The sequence below is a fragment of the Crocodylus siamensis genome, chromosome 4 (genome assembly GCF_052110815.1).
Source record: "Crocodylus siamensis isolate JL-2025a chromosome 4, ASM5211081v1, whole genome shotgun sequence".
NCBI lineage: Eukaryota > Metazoa > Chordata > Crocodylia > Crocodylidae > Crocodylus > Crocodylus siamensis.
The window spans coordinates 145,648,794-145,668,292 of record NC_143398.1 but is presented as its reverse complement, the minus strand read 5'-3'; the positions used below and the strand labels follow the sequence as shown (position 1 = coordinate 145,668,292).

The window sequence follows — 19,499 nt, the reverse complement described above, 5'->3', positions numbered from 1 at the left end:
GGGCGCTGCCGGTGGCGGGCGGGCTGCGCGGTACCGCGGGCGATGCCGTTCCCGGGCGGGCTGTGGTGGCTGCTGTGCTGCCGCCAGGGCTTCACGCTGCTGCGCCGGGACTATGCGGAGGCGGACAAGGAGGCGGGCGGCGAAGCCGAGGACGAGGAGGAGGAGGAGTCCTTCGAGCTGCGCAGCAAGACGGACCAGGTACGCGGGCGCGGGCGGCACCGAGCGCGGCTCTCGCCGGGGCCGAGGCCGGGGCCGGGCAGCGCCCCGCAGGCGGCACGAGGGCGCCCGGGCCTCTCCGGGCTGCCCGGCCCCCGCCCGCCTGCGCCTGGACGCCGGGCCCTGCTGCTGGTGGTGGCAGCGCCTTGCGCGCCCGCCCCGGCCCGGGCGCAGCGCTTGCCCTGGGGCTGGACGTGCCCGAGCCGGCTGGCCGGGCTCCTTCCGCGAACCTTGCGGCCGGGGCTGGACGCGCCTTGCCGGGCAAGTGGCTCCAGGCGCGCCCTGGCTCTGTCCGGCAGCCCCCTGAGCTGCGGGAGCACCCGGGAGAGGGGCTGGGTCTGTTTAAAGTGCGGGATTGGGGGCTCCTGCTGTGCCTCTTAGCAAGTCACTTGGTTTGCCAGGTTTGCAAGGGCTGCCTCGACACCTGTTCTGGGGCCAGGTTTGGGGCATGCCAGACTCTCCCAAAATTTTTTGGCCCAAAGGTGGCTGGTTTTCTACCCCATGCGCCTGGGCAGCAGTCAGTCTTCAGTCATCTGCCCAGACTGGGAGCTCTTGAGGACAGGGCCGGTCTCCTCTCTCTGTTCAAAGCTAGGGTGCTTGGTCAGGCTGATGAGACCTGCTTCTGCTTGTTGTGGGGTGTGTGCAGGACCTGGCATTGTGTCCACCTCCACTGCAGTCTGGGTCTGTGCAGTGCCTGGCAGGACAGGGCCTCCAGGCATTGCTGCTGTCACCATTACGGAACTGCTCCGTGGAGCTAGGCTTCCCATGGGTATTTTTCCTTCCAAGCGGCTGCATGAGGGAGAAGCAAAGTCCCTGAGTCTCTTGCTGGAGAGCTGGGTGAGTGGTGTTAGAGGAGTTTTGGATTCTCCTGCACCTGCCTGAGAGCCTGGCACCTGTCTTGGGGGGTTTAGGTCTATCTTGCTTTCTTGCTATTGGTGCATGTGGTGCCATTCCCAATATCGCTGGGTGAGTGTTGAGCCCGTTGCAGGTTCTTCTGCGCTGACAAGGTGAGATGACCTGGGTGCAGTGCTGTGTGTGGTGCTGGCAGTGTGGGAGGCCTGAACCATGCCCATCTCTCTCAAATGGGCCAGTGCTGGCTGATGAGTTTACAGACATTTCTTTCTGAGTTTCAAATACACAGTTTTGTTGTTGTGAAAGCAGCCCCAAACCTCCAGTTAGTCCCAATGCAAGTATGGGCAGCTTTGCCCAACCCCGGCCTGGTAGAAGGTGGGGAGCTCAGGCGAGGTCTGGAGCAAGATGCAGAGATTTTCAAACTGCATTGCAGCTTGCTGCTCTCTGTAGCTTTTGCTTTATTTTCCTGCCCCCAGCTGCTTACTGTCAAAAGAGCATAAAGGTCTCCAATAATACCCAAAGCTTTGCTTAGAAAGAAATGCCATGGAGATGGGTGAGTCATCCGGAGTGGGGACTCTCTTCCCATCTGGAAGGACCCCTTGCTGCCCCCTGGCTGCGGGTCCAGTGCCTAGGGTGACCTTGGGTGCTGAGAGTTACAAGCTAGGACGGGGCGGGCAATTATTTCAGGTGGAGGGCTGCTTACTGAGTTTCAGCAAGCCATTGAGGGCTGCGTGACAGGCAGCCAGGGGCATATATATATTAATTTTCTAAATTTTTTAAGGGCCCTGCAGGCCAGATAGCATGGCCTGGCAGGCTGCATCTGGCCTGCGGGTTGCATTTTGCCCACCCCTGAGCTAGGAGGTCATGTTGTGCATGGTAACTCCAGGGAGCAGGTGGCCTTGCGTCACCCCAGTTGATCACTAGTCTGTGAGTTGTGCTGGTTTGCACAGTGCCAAGTTGCTGTGCCAGCCCTAGATTCTGAGACGCAGGGATCTTGGCACTATCGTGGAGGCTGGAAGAGAGAGTCCTGTCCATTCTGGGCTAACTGGGAGGGATTGCCAGGCTGAGCAGGCTTGGGGGGGGGAAAGGGGACAGCTTCTGGGTGTAAGAGCAGGCCTAGGGTAGGGTGGCTGTGGCTGGGTGGACCTGAACCTGGTCCAGGAAACGACTTGGGGAAGTAGCCATTGGCCATTGCTGTCTGGGCTTGGTGGTGAGGTGGAAGTGCTGGGTTCCCATGAGGCTGGAAAGGTGTGTGGTGTGAGAAGTTCCTTCCCTCTCTGAAGACCATCAGCTGTCTTCCGTGGTGATGCAGGGACTAGTCATTTGGTAGCACCTCAGGCACTTGGCAGCAGGGGAGAGGAGCCTTGGTATTGATCAGATGCTGGGCCCTGGAGCACATGAATCAAAGCCCTGAATGCCAGACAAGGGAGAGCCTGTTGGGAAGAGAAGAATTGCCTGGCAACTTGGAATATACGAGTGCTCTGGGGCAGGGAGAGAAGGGGAAACATGCAGGGCTTCTGCTGTGCTGGGTCTTGTGTAGGGAGCTGCAAGGGCCAGGGGTGCTGAATCCAATGGCAGAGTGGGGGTCTGAGTGAGCAAGTGACCAGGCTTATGGTGCAAGGAGCAAATGGCCTCAGCAGGGCAGAGCTGAGGGTGCCTAGCTATTGTAACAGGGTATTGCCCCCCTGTTCTGGCCTGGTGGCTTGGTACTCTGCCCTTTCAGCTCTGAGCTGTCCCAAAGCCAGCAAGCTCATATTCAGGTGCTGTCATGGGAAGGGAGATGCCTGGGGCACCTTGCCATTTTCCCTGGTCCCTTATTGGCACTGGATGGAATGTGCCCTGGATTTTGGGCTTTTGTTTCTTATTGCCATTGGGGTGATGCAGTGGTGAAGACTGGCACGAGCACACGTTAGCATGCATGCCCCATGTGGGGGTGAGAGTGGGAAGGCTAGCTCTTGATGGCAAGCAAGACAGTACCCATCAGAGCTCACGGGCCTTGGTTGCTGCTTCCTTTGGTGGGGGTTGATATGTCAAACCTGCAGTAGGCGGTGCTTCCCTTCTCTTCCCCCCCGCCACCAGGCTGTGTGGGGGAAGCTGATAAGGCTGGCAGTGAAAGAAGGGGGATTCCCTGCTTCCCAGGGGCTCCTTGCTAATGATAGGTGGTGCTTCCTGTTCCTCATGCCCTCTGCAGATAGGAGCTCACAAGCCTCTGTAGTTCATTTACCCTCTTTTCTTGGCAAAAGGGGAAATCCCCATTTGTGTTTGGAGGGAACCCAATAATGCTCAGCACTGTCCTTACCAGCTGTGTTGGGGCTGAATGCTCCATAGTACCCTGCCCTAGGTATTGCACCTGCCAGACCCTCTGCTCTTGTGTGGTGGTCTGTGGTGAATGCATTATGGCAGCCTGACAGGACAGGCACTTCCCTGAGAGCAGTCTGTCTGCACTGTCATCCTGGGCCCCTGGGCCTGGTGGGGGGGCAGGGCAGGGAGTGCTGTGCTTAGGGGATTCCTGCTGCACAGCACAGCAGGAGAGGGGGCACACTCAGTCTGTGCCCGTGCTCCCATCACCATCATATGCTCCCTTTGCTAAGCTCCTGCCTTGGCTGTAGGCACCCTGTTCCAGCTCCCACTCTTTGGGGCTGCTCAGTGCTTACCTTATGCCTGGCCCATGGCTCCCTGGAGACAGAGCTGTCACTAGACTGGATCTGAGGTAGGTGCAGGGCTTGGTGCTTGGGCCCTGAGCTAAGCCTATGCTATCTGGTCAGGGCAGGGGAGGGCCAGGATGTTCTGGCCCTCTGTTGGGTTGCAGCCAAGGAGTTGCCTGTGCTGAGTCCAGATGGTGGCTTTAGGGATGTGCTCTTTGGGGGGCCTGTGATATCTCTATTTAGGGGTGGAATATGTCCTGGATTGTTGGCTAAGGGGAGCGAAGGGCCCTTTGCTTGGTATAGCTGTGGTAGCTGGCTCCAGTGGTAGCTGCCCTGCTTGACCTGAGGGCCCTTGTGGAGCTGGACTGGGGTATCTGTTCCCTGGAGAGCTCAGGTCGGGTCAGGATAGCAGCTTTGCCAAGCATCTACGGCTCAGTGTGGTTCTTAGAAACCTGGGTGTGCTGGGCAGCCCCCCCTTGCTGGGAGCGTGGGAGCAGCTGCCCAGGCTCTGCACGCAAGCGCCTGCACTGCATTTTATTTATATCCCTGAGAACGAGCCCGCCACTCCCCCTGGCGCAGGGAGGTGTCTGTCCCGCCAAGGCCCCTCAGCTGGGCCAGGATCTGAGCAGAGGTTTCTACAGGCAGCTGCACTTGGAGCTCTGAGTCTCCTCCCCCTGCTCCCTAGCTGGAAGCAGCGGGGGTAGACAGCCCTTGTACTCCATGCTGCTGCAGCAGCTGCTGTGGCTGGGATGGGATGAGAGAAAGGAGTGGGCTGCCAGTGCCCAGGACTCCCCTTCTGTAGTGATGACAGGTGCTGTTAATGCCACAGGTCAACAGAGCTTTCCTCCCGGAGTTGCCTCCTGGTACCTGCTATGCCCCGTCCCCCCCCATGCTATTTTTAGATGAGATCTCCTTTCCTCTGCTTTTGTGTGGGATGTTCTGGTCCCTTGTGCCTCTGTTCACCTTATTGGGCTGCCAGTGGCATGCAGTGAGGGGCTGGCCAGCTGGAGTGCTCCTCTATCAGGGATGAGGCTGGGACCTGTTGCAGGGAGGGTGGGGGATGGGGAATTGTCTGCATTAGGGGGGGTCTCCATTAATCCTGAACTGCAGCCCTAGCTACTCTGCCCTTTGGCTACCTCCCAGCTCTGGGCCCAGAGACCTGAGTTACCCCTTGCTTTCCACTCTGGCATGCTCCATCTGAGTTGTGTTGAGGTCTTCCAGTGCTGACCTGCAGTATCTCCTTCCCAGTCCTTGCCAGTCTAGCAGAATCTGGGGTTTTACATTGCAAAGAGCAGGCAGGGAATGGGCAAAGCCCTGCAATGGGGGGAGGAGCCGGTGCCTGTCATGCTTCTGGGCTAGGGACTTCCCTGCACAGCATCCCACTGACACAGGCAGGAAGTCAGTGGCCCCAGTTACAATAGGACTTTGTGCTGTACGAGTATTACTCAGCACTGATCTTGTGCAGTTCTGCACGGTGTTCAACCCAGCTGGGTCAGCTGAGGCCATGCAGGCAGTTTGCTTTGTCCCTGCCCTGGCTCTGCAGGGTTGGGCTCAAAATCCTGCACTTGGGTCCTGTGTCTGTTGGGTTGGTGGGATTGTTCCATGCTGCTTTCCATACTTCATGTAGAAGAGGCACTGTGGGGGTAGTATCTATGTGTAAAATTCATCCCTATGGCAGTGAGTGCAAACCGTGGGTCTACCAGAGTCTGGTCTGGGCCTTGAGTTCCCCCCAAAGAACCGTTTATCCAAAGTCTGCTGCAGAGTGGTTGAGGACAGGGGCTTTCATAGCCCAGCTGCCCCAGAAGAGACATTGCATGCTGGGGATCATTTTGACTGTGGGGACTAGGATGCTAAGCGTGTCTCTGCCCTTCCTTCCTAGGGGTCCCTGGAGGTGAGCCTGACTCAGCCTGTCCGCACAAGCAGTGGCTCTGAACGGTGAGTGATCTGCAGCTTATGCCTCGCCTTACTTTAATAGTTGGCAGCATATGCCCCTGCACAGGGATGGCCTGAGCTTAGTGTGGCTGGTGTTCCTGCTGGCAGAGCCATGAGAAACAGTGTCACTTGAGTCCTGTGTTAGGTATGAGGGTGGGGGGAACCCATTAAAGCAGTGCAAGGTGGGGTGGGGGGAGGAGGAGATGCTTTGGGTCCTTGGTTCATGTTCTGGGCCCGCGGCAGTGTGAAGCCCCTCTGATGCTCCCTACCCCTTTCTCTGGGAGGAGGCCAGTGCCCCCCAGACTGTGGCCCCTGCCTCAGGCCTCCCTGGTTGTGTTCTGTATGTTGGGCTCCAGCAGATCTAGGTGGTAATTCTGGGAGGATGCAAGCCCTTGGATTGTACTAAGCATAATGCTTCTAGGTGCATCCCTTACTCTAGCTGTAGTGTTTTCCAGAGTGGATCAGAAACCACCCTCAGCCCCTGCAATAGAAGTAGGTGGGGCCTGGTGCCACCTAGCACCCCCAGCCCCCTATATGGGAGACCAGTCAGCAAAGAGCATGGTGCCCCACTGCTGCTGGCTCTCCCCACCTCCAGTGTTAGAATAGCTGTAAAGGCATGGCAGGATCTGGACCTGCAGGAGCCTGTGTAACTTGCTGTCCAAGGATCCAGCCTGAGTTCTTGGGGCTCCTTCTCTAGCTCCAGGCTCTGTTGAGTACTGGGGGATGGGGGGAGAGGGACAGGGGGATTCCACTCCTGGATGTGGGCTGGGGAAGTCCCTTCCCAGCTCTGGCTTGTGCATAGTACCCCTTGCACCCCCCCGCTATGGTGAGTGCATCCCCATGGGCAAGCAGGCAAGGCAATGAACTCCCAACCAGGCTGTTTTGCAGCCCAGGCAGTGAACAGTTGCTAGGGACAAGGACCCTGGTCTTGATTGCTTTGGAGCTGCCCTTACCCCTGTCTTCCAGCCCCAGTGGTAGGGACATGAGGGGTCTCCATTCTGCCACAGCCCAACAGTAGCCCTAGGTGGGAATAGATCCCTCTCCCCTACCAGATATGGGGCTCTTGTACCTCCAGCTTAGAGCCCCCAAACTCCCTGCTGTGTCCCTAGCCCAGCCTGCCCTTGGCCATTTCCCTCTGGGCTGGCTTCCTGCCCTTGGTGTTGGAGGCTCCCTGCAGGAAGAATTTATTCCTTGTTTGCTGTTCTTTCCCCAGTCCCTGCACTAGTTGAAATTAGTGCTGGCTTTGGGGTTGATGGGTTGGCAGTAGCCTGTCTGCCAGGCCCTGCAGCAAGGAGGTGCCCTGGGTAGTACCAGATTTGCTGGAGTTTGGCTGTTTGCTGTTTGCCTTCAGAGTGACCCAGGAAGTCCTTTCCCTCAGCCCTGCCAGAAGTGATTCCTGACTCTGCCTTTGCTCAAGGGCACTGGCCTAAGGGAAGGGCAGGGAGTGTCTGCCAGCTGCTCGTGAAGGTAGAGAGGAGTGAGCTGGAAGGCTGCCTAGGTCCCTGGCCTGGATCACCAACCCCAGTCTGTTTGGTATCTGGCCCTTGCTTGACCAAGAGTCATATCTGAGCCCAGAGGGAGTGGAATTCCTGTGCTCCTGCCCCTGCAGGTGGGCAGAGGCAGTATCGTCCGGTGATTGGAGCAGGAGCAGGGATTTGAGCCTAGAAGTCCTGGCTCCCACCCCTGCTTTAAGAATTAGAAACCCCTTCCCCACCCTTCTCTAGGAGAGTGTTCCCCTTAATGGTTGGAGTAGAGGGGTGTGATCCAGGACTCACTGGTCTTAGTCCTAGCTCAGACACTGCTTCATTGAAGAAGCTGGTGGGGTAGGTATGGTAGGATTCTCCCCATCAGGTACAGGTGAACTGCAGTGGGTAAGAGTGGAGGTGGTGGCTTGGATGGATGGAGCTGGGAGGGAGGCTGGGAGCACAGGCCTCTGTGGAGTTGGCTGGGGTGGGGTGGGGGGTCATGGCCCCGGGGAGTCGTGATGCTGCTCCCTGTCCTCCCCCGGCTTGGCCACTGCCGCCAGCATTTTTTCCTGGTTGTTCATTTTCCGAATTCCTTGGCAGGGCCGCAAGTGCAAACAGCTTATTTTTAGCTAGGGTCATCTGCATATGATGGCTTAGCTGTTTTCCCAGCGCCTGGGGGGCAGGGGTGCTGGGCCCTAAGCTCTTCTCCCCACACACTCTCTCTCTCTTCCACGTTGTGGCTGGTCTTCACAGGATCCTTTTGGTTCTGCAGGTTCACAGCCCCAAATGGGAGCATCCAGGAGTTGTGGGGAGGGCAAGAGCAGCTGGTGTGCAGTATATTTCTCTGCCTGGGCACTTGCGATGGGGGTGCCATTGAAGCCCCTCCTAATCTGGGCACTAGATTGGCATGATCTGTCCTCAACAACTGCTTTGTGGGGCAAAGCCAACAACAGTGTTCCTTGCCTAGGGGTAGGGATGGTGTGACCTTTGGGGAATGCTGTCAGGGTCTCCCCTTATTCCTTTTTAATAGGATCTGCCACACATTAGTCTGAGCTCTCTTTGGCTGGTGCTGGGGATCCTTTTGTGGTCTGCCAGTCTCTGCTTCAGGACTAGCACTGCCCCCTGTGGCATTATGTGAGATGTTTCCTCTGTGTCTTTCCAGCTGAGAACTACGGAGTTCAGGGCTGGGCTGCTCTACTGCCCCTTCTTTCTCCCACCCTGCTAGTGGGTGGTGCTGAAAGGACCTACCTGCCTATTCCTGTGCAAAGTCGGGTGGGGAGAGACTTGTCTGCCCCTTAGGGTCCTTGCTTACATCTCTGTGTTGGGTGCAGGTCCCTGCTGGCCTCAGATGAAATGTGCAGCCTCATCGTTGAAAAGGGGCAGGGGCAGGGGCAGGGACAAGTAGAAGAGGATCCTGATGCCATTGTGAAAGGTGGGTGTTGCTTGTGGCAGGGAGCTGAGATCAGGGCCAGGTGTTTTGCAGGAGCTCTGCTGGGTGAGGATATTACCTTTCCTGTTCAAGATCATCTGGGTGCCCTGTTGCCCAGAGCCTGGCTGAAATATATTTGGATTTGGGGGCTTATAGCATGCTGGAGAAGGGCAAAATGAAGGGTGGGCAAGTGTCTGGGCAGGTCTGTGCTTCCCATGTCAGGTCCCTGTGGAGCAAGTGAAGCTTCAGTGGGTTCAGACCCTGGGTATTGCGAAGGCCTGCACCAGCCCTTCTACATCTTGGGCCTGGGGCTCTAGGGAGCCTGCGGGGGCAGAGGCCTGGGGCTCTGAGCCCTGGTTGTCTCTTGGCTGGCTCCCAGCTTCCCTGGATCAGGCTGCAGCATCCTGGTGATGTGAGGGTCCTGCAAGCCCCTGTATAGCTGTGCTTGCATCTAGGCTCTGCTTGCGTCTGGGGCTAGGCAGCTTACTGGAGTTGTGCAAGAGGTGGGACTCTTTTGCCTGTCCCTGAGTGGGCAGGACAAAGCTTAGCTTAGGCTTGTTGCCTGGAGCCCATAGCCTGTCCTGCCATATGGAGCCAGAGTCAGACTGCCCCAAAAGCCCTTTCCCCCCTGCCCCAGAAGTCCTCTAGGTTGGGAGCCAGCTGGAAAGGGTGCCTCAGCCTAAGCAGCCTAATCAAGGCTGAGGGGGGTGTGTGTAGTGGGGTATAGGCTGCCCCTGGCTCAGGTGCAACTCTCTGCCCCTCAGGAAGAGCTTAATTTTGAGCAGGGAGAGCAGGAGGGGAAATGGAGGGCTTTTCCTTCTTTTTTTGGGGAACTTCTCCCTGGAGATGGGGAGAGAAGGGACTTGAAACTCTCTCGTGAATGAGGGACATGTAGAGTTGGGGCTGGGGCATGGTGGGAACTCATTCTCTGTCCTGTCATCCCTCCCCCCACCTTCCCCACAGGCTGGCTGCAAAGGGAAGTGCGAGGGAGTGTGAAGCCCTCCTGGATCAGGCCCCGGAAGTACTGGTTTGTGCTGACCCAGGACTCCCTCGACTACTACAGCAGCAATGAGAAGGGGGCCAGGCGCCTGGGGATGCTGGTGCTCACCAGCCTCTGCTCTGTGCTGTGGCCTGACAAGCAGACCTACAAGGAGACTGGTACTTGCCCCCTCTAACCATGCACTGCCCCCGTGTTGCCAGTGTCAAGGGGGTGGGGCCAGGAGGAGAGTTCAGCCTGTGACACAGTGCACAGGGCAGGGGATGGTGTTCCCTCTTGGCCTGCACTGCCTATGGTGGCCATGGCTGTATGCAGCTCCCTGGCTGACTCAGCTGCCTTCCAGCCACCCCCACCCTCTTGATGGGGTCCCTGTCTGCATACCCCAAGGCTTAGGTACTGTAAATATCTTAAGTGTCCCGTGGCCTTGTCCTGCTGCCTGGAGCACAAGGATGAGGTAGGAAAGCCTTGATCACATTGGCTTCTGGAAACCAGTGGCAGGGAGGGAGCCCTGGCTGGGGTGGGATGAGCGCATTGTAGGGAGGAATCTACAACTGTTGCCAGAGTGGGGGTGCTGTCCAGCAAGGGCCATGGAAGTAGAGCAGGGCAGCATCAAGCATTCGGTCTGTCTGGTTCTTCACAGGCTACTGGTCTGTGGTGGTGTTTGGCAGGAAGCACTGCTACCGCCTGTACACGGAGCACCTGAACGAGGCTGTCCACTGGGTGTGTGCTGTGCAGAAGGTCATTGACAGCAAGGCCCCTGTGCAGACACCAACGCAGCTGCTCATGCATGACATTGAGGTGAGACTAGGGTCAGGGGATCACTTGTAAGAGAGGGGGCTGTGACCAGACTTGGCAGGGTCCTGAGGTTCCCATCTCCACCACTCCCTTTCCTCCTTCCTCTCCCCCACCCCCTTTCAGGATCTTCTTCTCCCTCTGGGCTGTACTGGGGAGGTCAGAGTTGGGCTGGAGGCAGCAGGTTGCTGTCATTTGCAGCACCCCCAAGGCTGGCTTTTCAGAGTGGGGATGCTGATGGATGATCCAGTGGCCTCTGAGCTGTGCTCCCAGGGGCCTGCCAATGTTGTAGGCTCTCGGCCTGACCTGGGCAGAGGGGTACCTCATGCTCAGTAGCACCATGCTTGCCTGTCTGGGCCTCATGGTGCACTATGCAGCAGCTGCTGTTGCTTCCTTCCCCAGGAAAACTGTGAAAGCCCAGAGATCTTGGAGCAGATCTACCGCTGCAACCCAATTCTTCGCTACACCAGCAGCCCACTCTATGCCCCGCTTCTCCCCTTCCCCTATGGCAGCGTGGACCAAAGCGGTGAGCAGCTGGCATGAGCCCAGTTCTTGGAACTGACCTGTGGTGCCAAGGCAGGGTTGGCCCATGGGTGTGAGACTGTGGGGTGGTGGGGGAGGAGCAGGCCTTGCTGTGAGCACAGCATATGTGGCTGCTGTGTGTTGTGGCCCAGGCTTAGAGCCACACTGTGGAATGCCTGACCTGTGGCCTGGACCTCTTATGACCCCCTGCACGCTTTGCCAGAGGGAACAGTAGGGATAGAGAGAGTGGGAGATGGAGAAGGCTCTTGAGGACCAGGTTCAACCAAACTCTTACTGAATAACACCACAGTCATCCCATTACTGGTAAACTACTAGAATGCTGCAAACATGGGGGCCCAATAGATGCCCAGTTAAATGAAACAGTATAATTGGAGTTGAAATCAGTCTGCTGTGCTCAGACTCTGGCCTTCCCCTTGGGGTGAAAAGGACACCTGGGGCAGCCTGCTTAACCTGTCCTGTTCTATACGCCCTTTAGCTAGCACCCACAATGAAGCTTAAAGCAAACTAATAACTGATGCAGTTAGAGGCTTGTGTCCATGTAGGAGGTGCCTTGCCCTGGGCCTCTGGACCCCTTGCAGCCTACCTAGATATCTCTTTCAGTATTATTCCCCTGCTGCCAGATTCCTGCAGCTATTTATAGGTGGGAGATGGAGGAAGGTGGTGCCTTGGGCTCTGCTGAGACTCCACTTCCTCTGTTTCCTGGGGCTAGACAGGGATAGAAGGGATCCTTGCTGAGTGGGACTTTGACCCATGGATATCTTGCCCTGACAGGATGTGGGGAAGGAGTTTGGTTCTCTTTGAGTGATTAAGGAGCGGGCATGGGTGCTTGTCCATGTGCCGGTGGTATGGGTTGGAGTTCTCTGGTTGCTGTCTGGGTGGGTGCCTTGGAAAATCCAACTGTGCTTGTGGGGTGGAGGTCCCCATTGGTCTGAGTGCTGTCCTGACTAGAATAGAGGTTTGGGCACATGCTACTTGTGATGGGAGGCATGCACTTTGCCAGGGTGCTTGGTCTTGCTAGGGCAGGAGGAGGGGCTGTGTGCTGGCTCTGAGGCATGGGGCTCCACAGAGTCTTTCCTGCCTGTGCTGGGCTTGGAGAAGAGGGGGAGAACCATCATCTCCCCAGGGTCCTGCAGGCAGTGTATGACAGCTGGTTGATGCAGGGGCCTGGGCTCTAAAGTCCAGGCCCCTGCTAATCAGAGACGCCTGCTTGCTTCTAGCCCCCAATGCCCATGGCTACACAACACTGCGTGATGAGGCTGTGAAGCTCTTCAACTCTCTGCAGCAGTTGGAGGCAGAACGGGACCCAGGGCCCCTGATCCAGGGCATCCTGCAGACCTGCTGGGACCTGCGGCCCCTTGTTGATGAGATCTACTGCCAGTTGGTGAAGCAGACCACAGAGCCACCAGCACCTGGGGAGCAGGGTGACCTGCGCTACTGGCAGCTGCTCACCTGCATGAGTTGCACCTTCATGCCCTCCCTTCCTGTCCTGCGCTTCCTTCACTTCCGCTTGGACAGGTGAGTGTCAGGACAGCCAGCTCAGTTTCTGGGGGTGGGTGCATTGCCTGGGGCACTGGGTCCTGGTGAAAGGGGCTGGGTCCTGAGGGGTGTCTTGCACAGGACTCCCTTTCCCCTACTGGGCTCAGGGTAGGGCCTTGGGGGTAGGACTAAGGGCTTCTGTGCCAAGCTGGCAGAAGCTTCTATGGCCCTGCTTTCATTAAAGGATTTAGTGTGTGGGACCCACTCTCCTCCCATCTGCAGAGAAAAAAACACCAGCTCCAGAATGTTCTGGGTGAGCTGCAGCTGCCAGGCGGTGTGGTGGGAAATTCCCTGGGAAGACCTGGATCAGGGTGCCCCAGCCCTGCTGTTGCCAGGGGAGCTGCTGACTTGCCCTGTGCTGGAAATGGCCTGGTTGAAGGCTGTAGAGACTGAGGGGCAAGAAGGGCTCAAGGCCAGGGAGCAGCTGGGGCTGTGACATGGCATGGCTTAGGGGCAGAGTGAGAGTCTAGATCCAGCACCTGCAGCCCTATGGTCAAGCCTCTTGTAATGGAGCTCAGACTATAGCACTTGGCACTCTGGGCAGTGCAGCTCCATTCTGATGCTCATGCTGCATTTGCCCTGCAGGACAGAGAGCAGGTTCCCTGACTCGGAAATGGCCAAGTATGGGAGCTTCATCAGGGAGGCCCTGGGGAAGACACAGGGGCGAGAGTGTGTGCCCTCGCTGAACGAGATTGCAGCGCTTATCCAGCGACAGGAGATGGTCTGCACTGTGCACTGCCCTGGTGCGGCCTCCTACGGTGTGGCCATCAGCTCGCACACAACAGCTGAGGAGGTGAGCTGGGCCTCTGGTGGGAGAGGAAGTGGCATTGATCCTTTGCCCATGCTGGAAGATGCCTTGTTGTGGGCAGGTTCCTAGGGCTGACTGTGGGCCAAGGGGTGCTAAGCCTGTGGCAGGTTGTACCTGGCACCTTGAGGAGAAGGTAGAAGCCAGGGAAGATCCTTGGTGCCAAAGCACAGTGGAGGGAGGCTCCTTCAGTCTGAAACCCCAATGCCCTTCCTGGCTTGAGTGGGGTCCCTGGCATTGACCTATGGGCAAGTGCTGCCCCATGTCCTGCATCCCTTGCTGGGTGAAACAGTGGAGGTGGGGCCAGTCTTTGGGTCCAGAGCCCCCTGGAACATCTAATTGCATATTCATGCTGCTGTCTTGCCTGTCTGCTTGGTATGGGGCCAGGACCCCTTCCTGCAGCCCAGGGGCAACACTGTGACCTGTGGGGGGGGGGGGGCAGGGGCACTGTGGGAATGCCTGCATTTGCTTGTTGTGACCTGTCTGTGTCCCTTTGCAGCCCTGAGAGCCGTGGCAGGGGCACGTAGTCACCCGTTGGTTGCCTTTGTCTCGTCTCAGGTGGCCCAGGAGCTGGTGTCTCGGCTGGGCCTGTCTCAGAGCCCCAACATCTTTGCGCTCTATGAGCAGAACCGGCACTATGAGCAGCCTGTGGGAAGGGCCATGCTGGTGGCTGACGTCCTCACCAGGTTTGAAAAGTAAATGCCTCTTGCTGCCACCCTTGCACCAGTGAGAGTTGGGGGGTGGGGGGAAGTTAGGGTGTAGAAGAATAGGGGAGGGGAGTTACGGGGTGAGGAGGGAGGAAAACCTGAGGGGATTGTTGGTTACTAGTCCCTGTGACAGTAATGCTGTCCCAGCTCGCTCATTTTCCCTCCCTAGAGAGAGGCTGGCAGAGGGAAGGGGTGCATGTCCATGTGTCTTGGCATTGATGGGAACTGTCTGTCCTTTTGTCTTGCCCAGCCTGGCAGTGGAGGAGACGATGCGGGACTCGTCCTGGAGACTCTGCTTCAAACACTATGGCTTTTTGGACACAGAGAATGTGCCACGTGACAGTGTGGAGTTCACCCTCCTCTTTGAGCAGGTGAGAGCCTGGATCTGGGCTATGTGGGCGGGTCCTTGCTGCAGAGGCCCCAACCCTTACAAGGCAGGGCTGCATCTCTAAGTGTCCCTCTCAGTGGGGCCCCAGCCCTGTGCCCAGCCTGCGAGTCCTCTGTGAGGCCTGCAGCCAGAAAGCTTTTTTTTTTTCCTTGCCCCTGTTCTTGTGGCAACTGGTCTGGAGAGGGCGAGATGCACCTGAGGTGGGAGGCTGAGGTACTGTGCATGGGTGTCAAGCATTGGGTGGTCAGCCATGCCCATTTCCTGCACCTGATGCTGCTATGCTCAGCCCTTACCCTCTTTTGCAGGCCCACGAGATGGTGATCCGAGGCTATGTGCCAACGTCGGAGGAGATGCTGCAGACCCTGGCTGCCCTGCGCCTGCAGAGCCTCAACAGTGACTTCTCCACACACGCCCCCTTCCCTCGCCTGGAGGAGCTCTTTCCGACCAGTGTGCTACACGCCCGCCTCCAAGCCCCCCAGCAAGCCCCTGCCTCGACCAAGTGCCCTGGCCCCCGCTTCCGTGCGGGGCTGCTGGCTGGCACCCTGCCTGGTGGCCTGTGGGGTCACTCACTGGCCAAGCAGCAGGCTGAGCAGGACCAGAAACTGCGTGGGCGTCTGCGGGAGGAGGGGGCCAGCATGATGGCTGCCATTGTGGAGAAGTGGAAATTGCTGCAGGGCATGGGCCGGCCTGAGGCCATGGCAGCCTACATGGCGCTGGTCCGGGAGTGGCCAGCTTTTGGCTCCACCCTCTTTGATGTGGATTTCCACACGGTGAGACCCTCTTCCTTTGCCTGCCCTGCTTGGGCTCGCTCAGTGCAGCAGCCACCTCCCCCTGCGCTACATGGAGAGGCTGGAGCGCTATCATTCTGCATGGGTGGCTGGGAGCTGTGGGGTCTGCCTGAGCTGGAGTTGTCCTGCTTGGGATTAGGAATCTGCTGGAAAGGGGACTTCTGGCCACAGACTGCAATCTCAGCCTGTCCCCAGGTTGTCCTGGGACGAGGCATGTCTCGGCAACCAGGATAACCTGCAGGAGCCCTTTGTGTAGTGGGCTGGCTCCTGGAGCCTAAGCTCACTGAGGACAGGTGTCAGTCATGTGGTTCTCACCCAGCCTGGGGCAGAAGCATAGTCCCCTGCTGCCACTATCTCCCTGAGCTTGTTGGGCTGCTTAGCTTCCTGCTTGAACCCCCAGGGCTGGGCTGGGTAAGTCCTGGGTATAACGTGGGGCTGAGGAGATTGGTGTTGCAGGATGAATGGGGCAGCCCTTGATGCTGATGTCCATCTGTCTGCAGAGCTTGGTGGGCACTGGGCCTCAGCGGCTGTGGCTGGGCATCGGGGCCAAGGCTGTGTCACTATACAAGCCTGGCGAGGCTGAGCCCATGGACAGCTTCTGTTATGGCCATATCTCCTCCTTCGGTGTGCCTGACAGCAGCACTTTCCGCCTCTCCATAGGGGACAGGGATCTGCTCTTTGAGACCTCCCAGGTAAGGCCTTTGCTAAGCAGTGTTCTGACTGCTCTCCACTGTCTGCCCTGGCTCTTCTTTAGCTCATGGCTCAGGTGTGAGGTAGCTTATTGCCCAGCAGCCTGGCCCCGCACTATGGAGCCAGCTGCCCTTGACCCTCGTCTGCTCATGGCCCTTATCCTTGTGAGAATGCAGCCCAACTCCAAGACCTGGCACTTCACCTGGGGGTGGCCAGGGGCAGGGTCTGCAGCAACACTCACAAGAAGCTGACTGGGCTCTGGGACTTCCAATCAGCCAGGGAGCAAGGCCTTGTCCTGTGGGGGAGGGAGATAAAGTACTAGTTTGGAAGGCAGAGTGGGGAGGGAAGAAGTCTAGCCCAGGGCTTCATCCCACTGATTGTTGTCTATTGCTGTCCTGCAGGTGGATGAGATTGCCCAGCTCCTGAACATGTACCTCACCAGCTTGGGCACCAGGCAGATGCCTCGGTTGGAAGAGCCAGCTGGTCACCGCAGCCCAGTGCATGTGCCTGACTCGGGCCTCCCTCTCCCACAGGGACTCTGCTTTGCCCCTGATCTCTGGAGTCACCAGCCTGATGCCAGCTCCTTCCCCAGTTAGCTCTCTGGGGCCAGCATTCTAGTTCACATGGCATGAGCTGCAGTGCAGGCTAATGTACCAGGATCTGTAAGGTGCTGGGGCTGCCCCAGTTACTTGTGCCCTGCTGATGGTAAAGGAGTGCCAGTCTGCCCCTATGGCTGCTGTGCTAGGGAGCTCAGAGCTTGGGACACCGCTGGAGGAGCGAAGCGGACAGGCAGGAATGTTGGGTTGGAGAGCTTGGCTCTACATGCTCCTGAGGAAAAGATGCTGTTCCTGGGGGGTCCTTACTGCCCCCAGCTTTGAGTAGGGGTGTGGGGCATCTGTCCTGGGCACCTGCTTCCCTGGGCAGTAGTTGGTTTCCCTCCCTGGTTTATTTCCTTAACTTATTTATAGAAAACCCTCTCCCCCGACACGCGTGAGCACCTTTGGCTGTTACAGTGCACCTGCAGGATGCCCGATGCAGGGTGCTTGCTCCCGTTCCTGGTAGGTCATAGGAGTCCAACAGGTGTGGTTTTCCTTTGGCCATTCCTGCCCATCCCACAGGAAGGTACCAAAGGAAGCTGGGCAGGTTGTGCCTTGCAGGGCTCCAGGGCTGTGGGGAAGAAGTGGGAGAGCTCCTGTGGGCAGGTGCCTGCTGCCTGGATGCTGCTGCATCCTGGCACCTGGGGTGACTGGAGCTGGTGGTGGGATTGTTCTCCCAGTACTTGCAGTGTGGAGGAGGCAGCTTGTTAATGCGGGCTGGGCTCTTCCTTGTGGTTCTATACCTATGGAGAGCTGGTGCTGGGGCCTGCTTGGCTCTTGTTTCTTACCTGGTCTTCAGGACTAGTGTTTCTAACTCCCAATCCAGAGGGCCCCAGCTAGCACTGTTCCCAGGTGTAGAGTGTTTGCCGCAGTGGCCTGTGCCCTTTTCTGGCTGTGGGGCCCATGGTTGCCCAGTCTGCGTGAAGCTGTTTGTTGGCCTCCTGCTGGCTGAGCAGGCTGGGCCGGACCTGTTCCACTGGGGGTTGCCCACCAGCCTGGTGCCTTTGCAAGCTTGTTCCCACTGAAAGGGGGCTGTCTGGAATGCTGTGCTTCCTCTGCAGGGATTCTTCCTTTGGGTGCCAGGCTCTGTGGTACCTCCCAGACCCCTTAGTAAGTTGCAGCGATCTTCCCCCAGGGTGGGAGAGGGCTTTTTATGTTACCAGAATGCCATCTGCCACCAGTTTATCTGTCCACTGTATGCTAAGCACCTTTCTTTGCCCCACCCCTGGAAAGCTGCAGGCAGCTTTTAGGCCTGCCCCTTGGTGAGTGGGGGTCACTATGTTGTCCTGTGTCTTCTCTGCTGGCCAGGCTGCTGTCATTATGCAGAAGCCTAGCAGCAGGGGCTCGTGGGGGTGGGGGTTTAGGTTGATGGGGTGAGGCTTGGGTCTCTCAGTGGTGCCTCTATTAAGTTCTGTTTATTTTTTTTAATAAATGCACAAAGGAAATGCTGGGTTCATGTCATTCTGTAGGGACTAAGGCCTGCACAGGGCATGACTGGAACTGCTACCACCATGCATTGTGAGGGCAACAGGCTGCTGCTGCTGAGCCCCCATCTGCTCAAGGACCTCAGCTGGTTCTGGTGGCTGCACAGAACGTGTGCCGAGTCTGGACAGGTGCTCTTTGCTGCCTGCCCAAGTCTACAGCGCACCTGAGCCAGCTCCTGAGCCACTGGAAGCAACTGAGGCACACCTGCCACAACAATGCTGCCTAAAACTGCCATAGGCCTGACCCATTGCTCTGTGGGGAACTGCCCTGTGGTTTCCAGAGGGGTGTTTATGTGTGAGCGTCCAAGGCTGAAGGCTTGAATTGTCTCCATTGTTAATGTGTATGTGTGTGGATGCTCCCAGGCAGGATTCAAAGAGATTTCTATTTGACTTCTCTTCCCTTTTTTCCTCCCCTCCACGCATCTCCATTCAAGGAGATTCAGTCTGGCAAAGAGGTGAACCTAGCAAGGGGCAACCTAAACCTGCCCCTTCAACACTTGCCTAAGTAGTGGTAGTTCAGGGCTTCCTGGAAATCTCACCCCCAACACTTAGCCCTTGGTTTAGGACCAGTCCCCCTGTCCCTCAAATGCAGTGCCTGCCCTCCTGGTCCAGGGGGTGTGTGGACTGGGAGAAGCAGGAACAAATCCTCCGAACTCAGTGCATGCATGGGATTAGGCCCAGCAGGCACAGAACAGAAGTCCACTAGATAGGGGCTGGAGCCTGTTGTGGGCAGTGTGCAAGACTGGTGTGCTGCCCTTGTGTTGGTACTCTGGGACCCTGTAAAGCTCAGCCTACATGCATTGACCTGTGCTGTATTCCAATCATGATTTCCCACCAAAGTTTGTGGGAGCCATGTTCTTCTCTATGCCCCCCCACCACACAAACACGCTCTCTCTGTCTCTCTTCTCAGTTAGCAGGAGGAGGAGGAGGACAAGAAGCACTTTGGGCGGGCCATAAGGATGGAAGAGTCCTGAACAGCAGGGGCAGGGCTCTGGGCTGAGTTCACTTCAGAGAGCCAGGGCTCCTGGGGAGTTGGCTCCTGGCCTTGCCTTGCTTTACCCTTTGGCATTTAATCAATACTGCAACCATCTCTCACTGCTCTGCTTCCAGCTTCACCTGGCATCTACTAGCACTGGCTGCACCCAGTCATGGAGAAAGAGGGAGCCTGCCAAGCTAACCCCAGCAATGGGTACTTCTGTCTGGGGCTTGTGCCAGTGAGGGTGGGAGAGCCCAGCAAGGCGGAGAGCAGAGTATTTTTAACTTGCTGTTCCATGCTGCAGGGTCAGAGGAAAAGGCTAATTCTCACCTTGGATTGCCTGGTCTGGGGCCAGCACCCCCTTCCGCTGCTGCCTGACTCACTGCTGGCTCATACAACACAGGCCCAGGTGCAGGATGGGTCTGGCCCTCCCTCCCACGGTCTGCTGCTAAATCTAGCCCTGGTGGTGTGTTTGGTCCCAGGCATACACAGGACTTGCAATGCTGGCAGATCTCTGACAGCAAGATGAAAATGCCAGTGAGCCCCAGGGGCTTGAGGAAATCCTTTAATACAGGCACAGCAAGGGCAGGAAGAACTGGCTTTCCAACCACGGTGGGGCCCTGAGGATAGTGCTGGTAGTATCTGCTCTTCAGGTGG

The 19,499-nt window shown here is 57.5% G+C and overlaps 1 protein-coding gene across 2 annotated transcripts; it reads left to right on the top strand.

The window, feature by feature from the left end:
• Positions 1-17,821, top strand: PLEKHH3 (pleckstrin homology, MyTH4 and FERM domain containing H3). 2 transcript variants are annotated; one of them, XM_090044030.1, is made up of 13 exons: positions 1-198; positions 5,593-5,648; positions 8,443-8,543; positions 9,504-9,698; positions 10,178-10,335; positions 10,732-10,855; positions 12,090-12,387; positions 12,994-13,201; positions 13,772-13,899; positions 14,171-14,291; positions 14,614-15,078; positions 15,597-15,788; positions 16,188-17,821. In XM_090044030.1, exons 1-13 carry the CDS (start codon positions 43-45, stop codon positions 16,380-16,382), a joined length of 2,397 nt encoding a protein of 798 aa, XP_089900156.1. In that variant the 5' UTR covers positions 1-42; the 3' UTR covers positions 16,383-17,821. The 2 variants fall into 2 exon arrangements, with proteins under 2 accessions (XP_089900156.1, XP_089900155.1); XM_090044029.1 differs by having other exon boundaries at positions 13,772-13,908.
• The last annotated feature ends 1,678 nt before the right edge of the window (positions 17,822-19,499 follow it).

Coding starts and splice junctions, on each gene's coding strand:
- PLEKHH3 (XM_090044029.1), top strand. CDS start 43: ATGCCGTTCCCGGGCGGGCTGTGGTGGCTGCTGTGCTGCCGCCAGGGC. Junction 8,544..9,503: donor TCCTGATGCCATTGTGAAAG/GTGGGTGTTGCT, acceptor CCTTCCCCACAG/GCTGGCTGCAAAGGGAAGTG. Junction 9,699..10,177: donor GCAGACCTACAAGGAGACTG/GTACTTGCCCCC, acceptor GGTTCTTCACAG/GCTACTGGTCTGTGGTGGTG.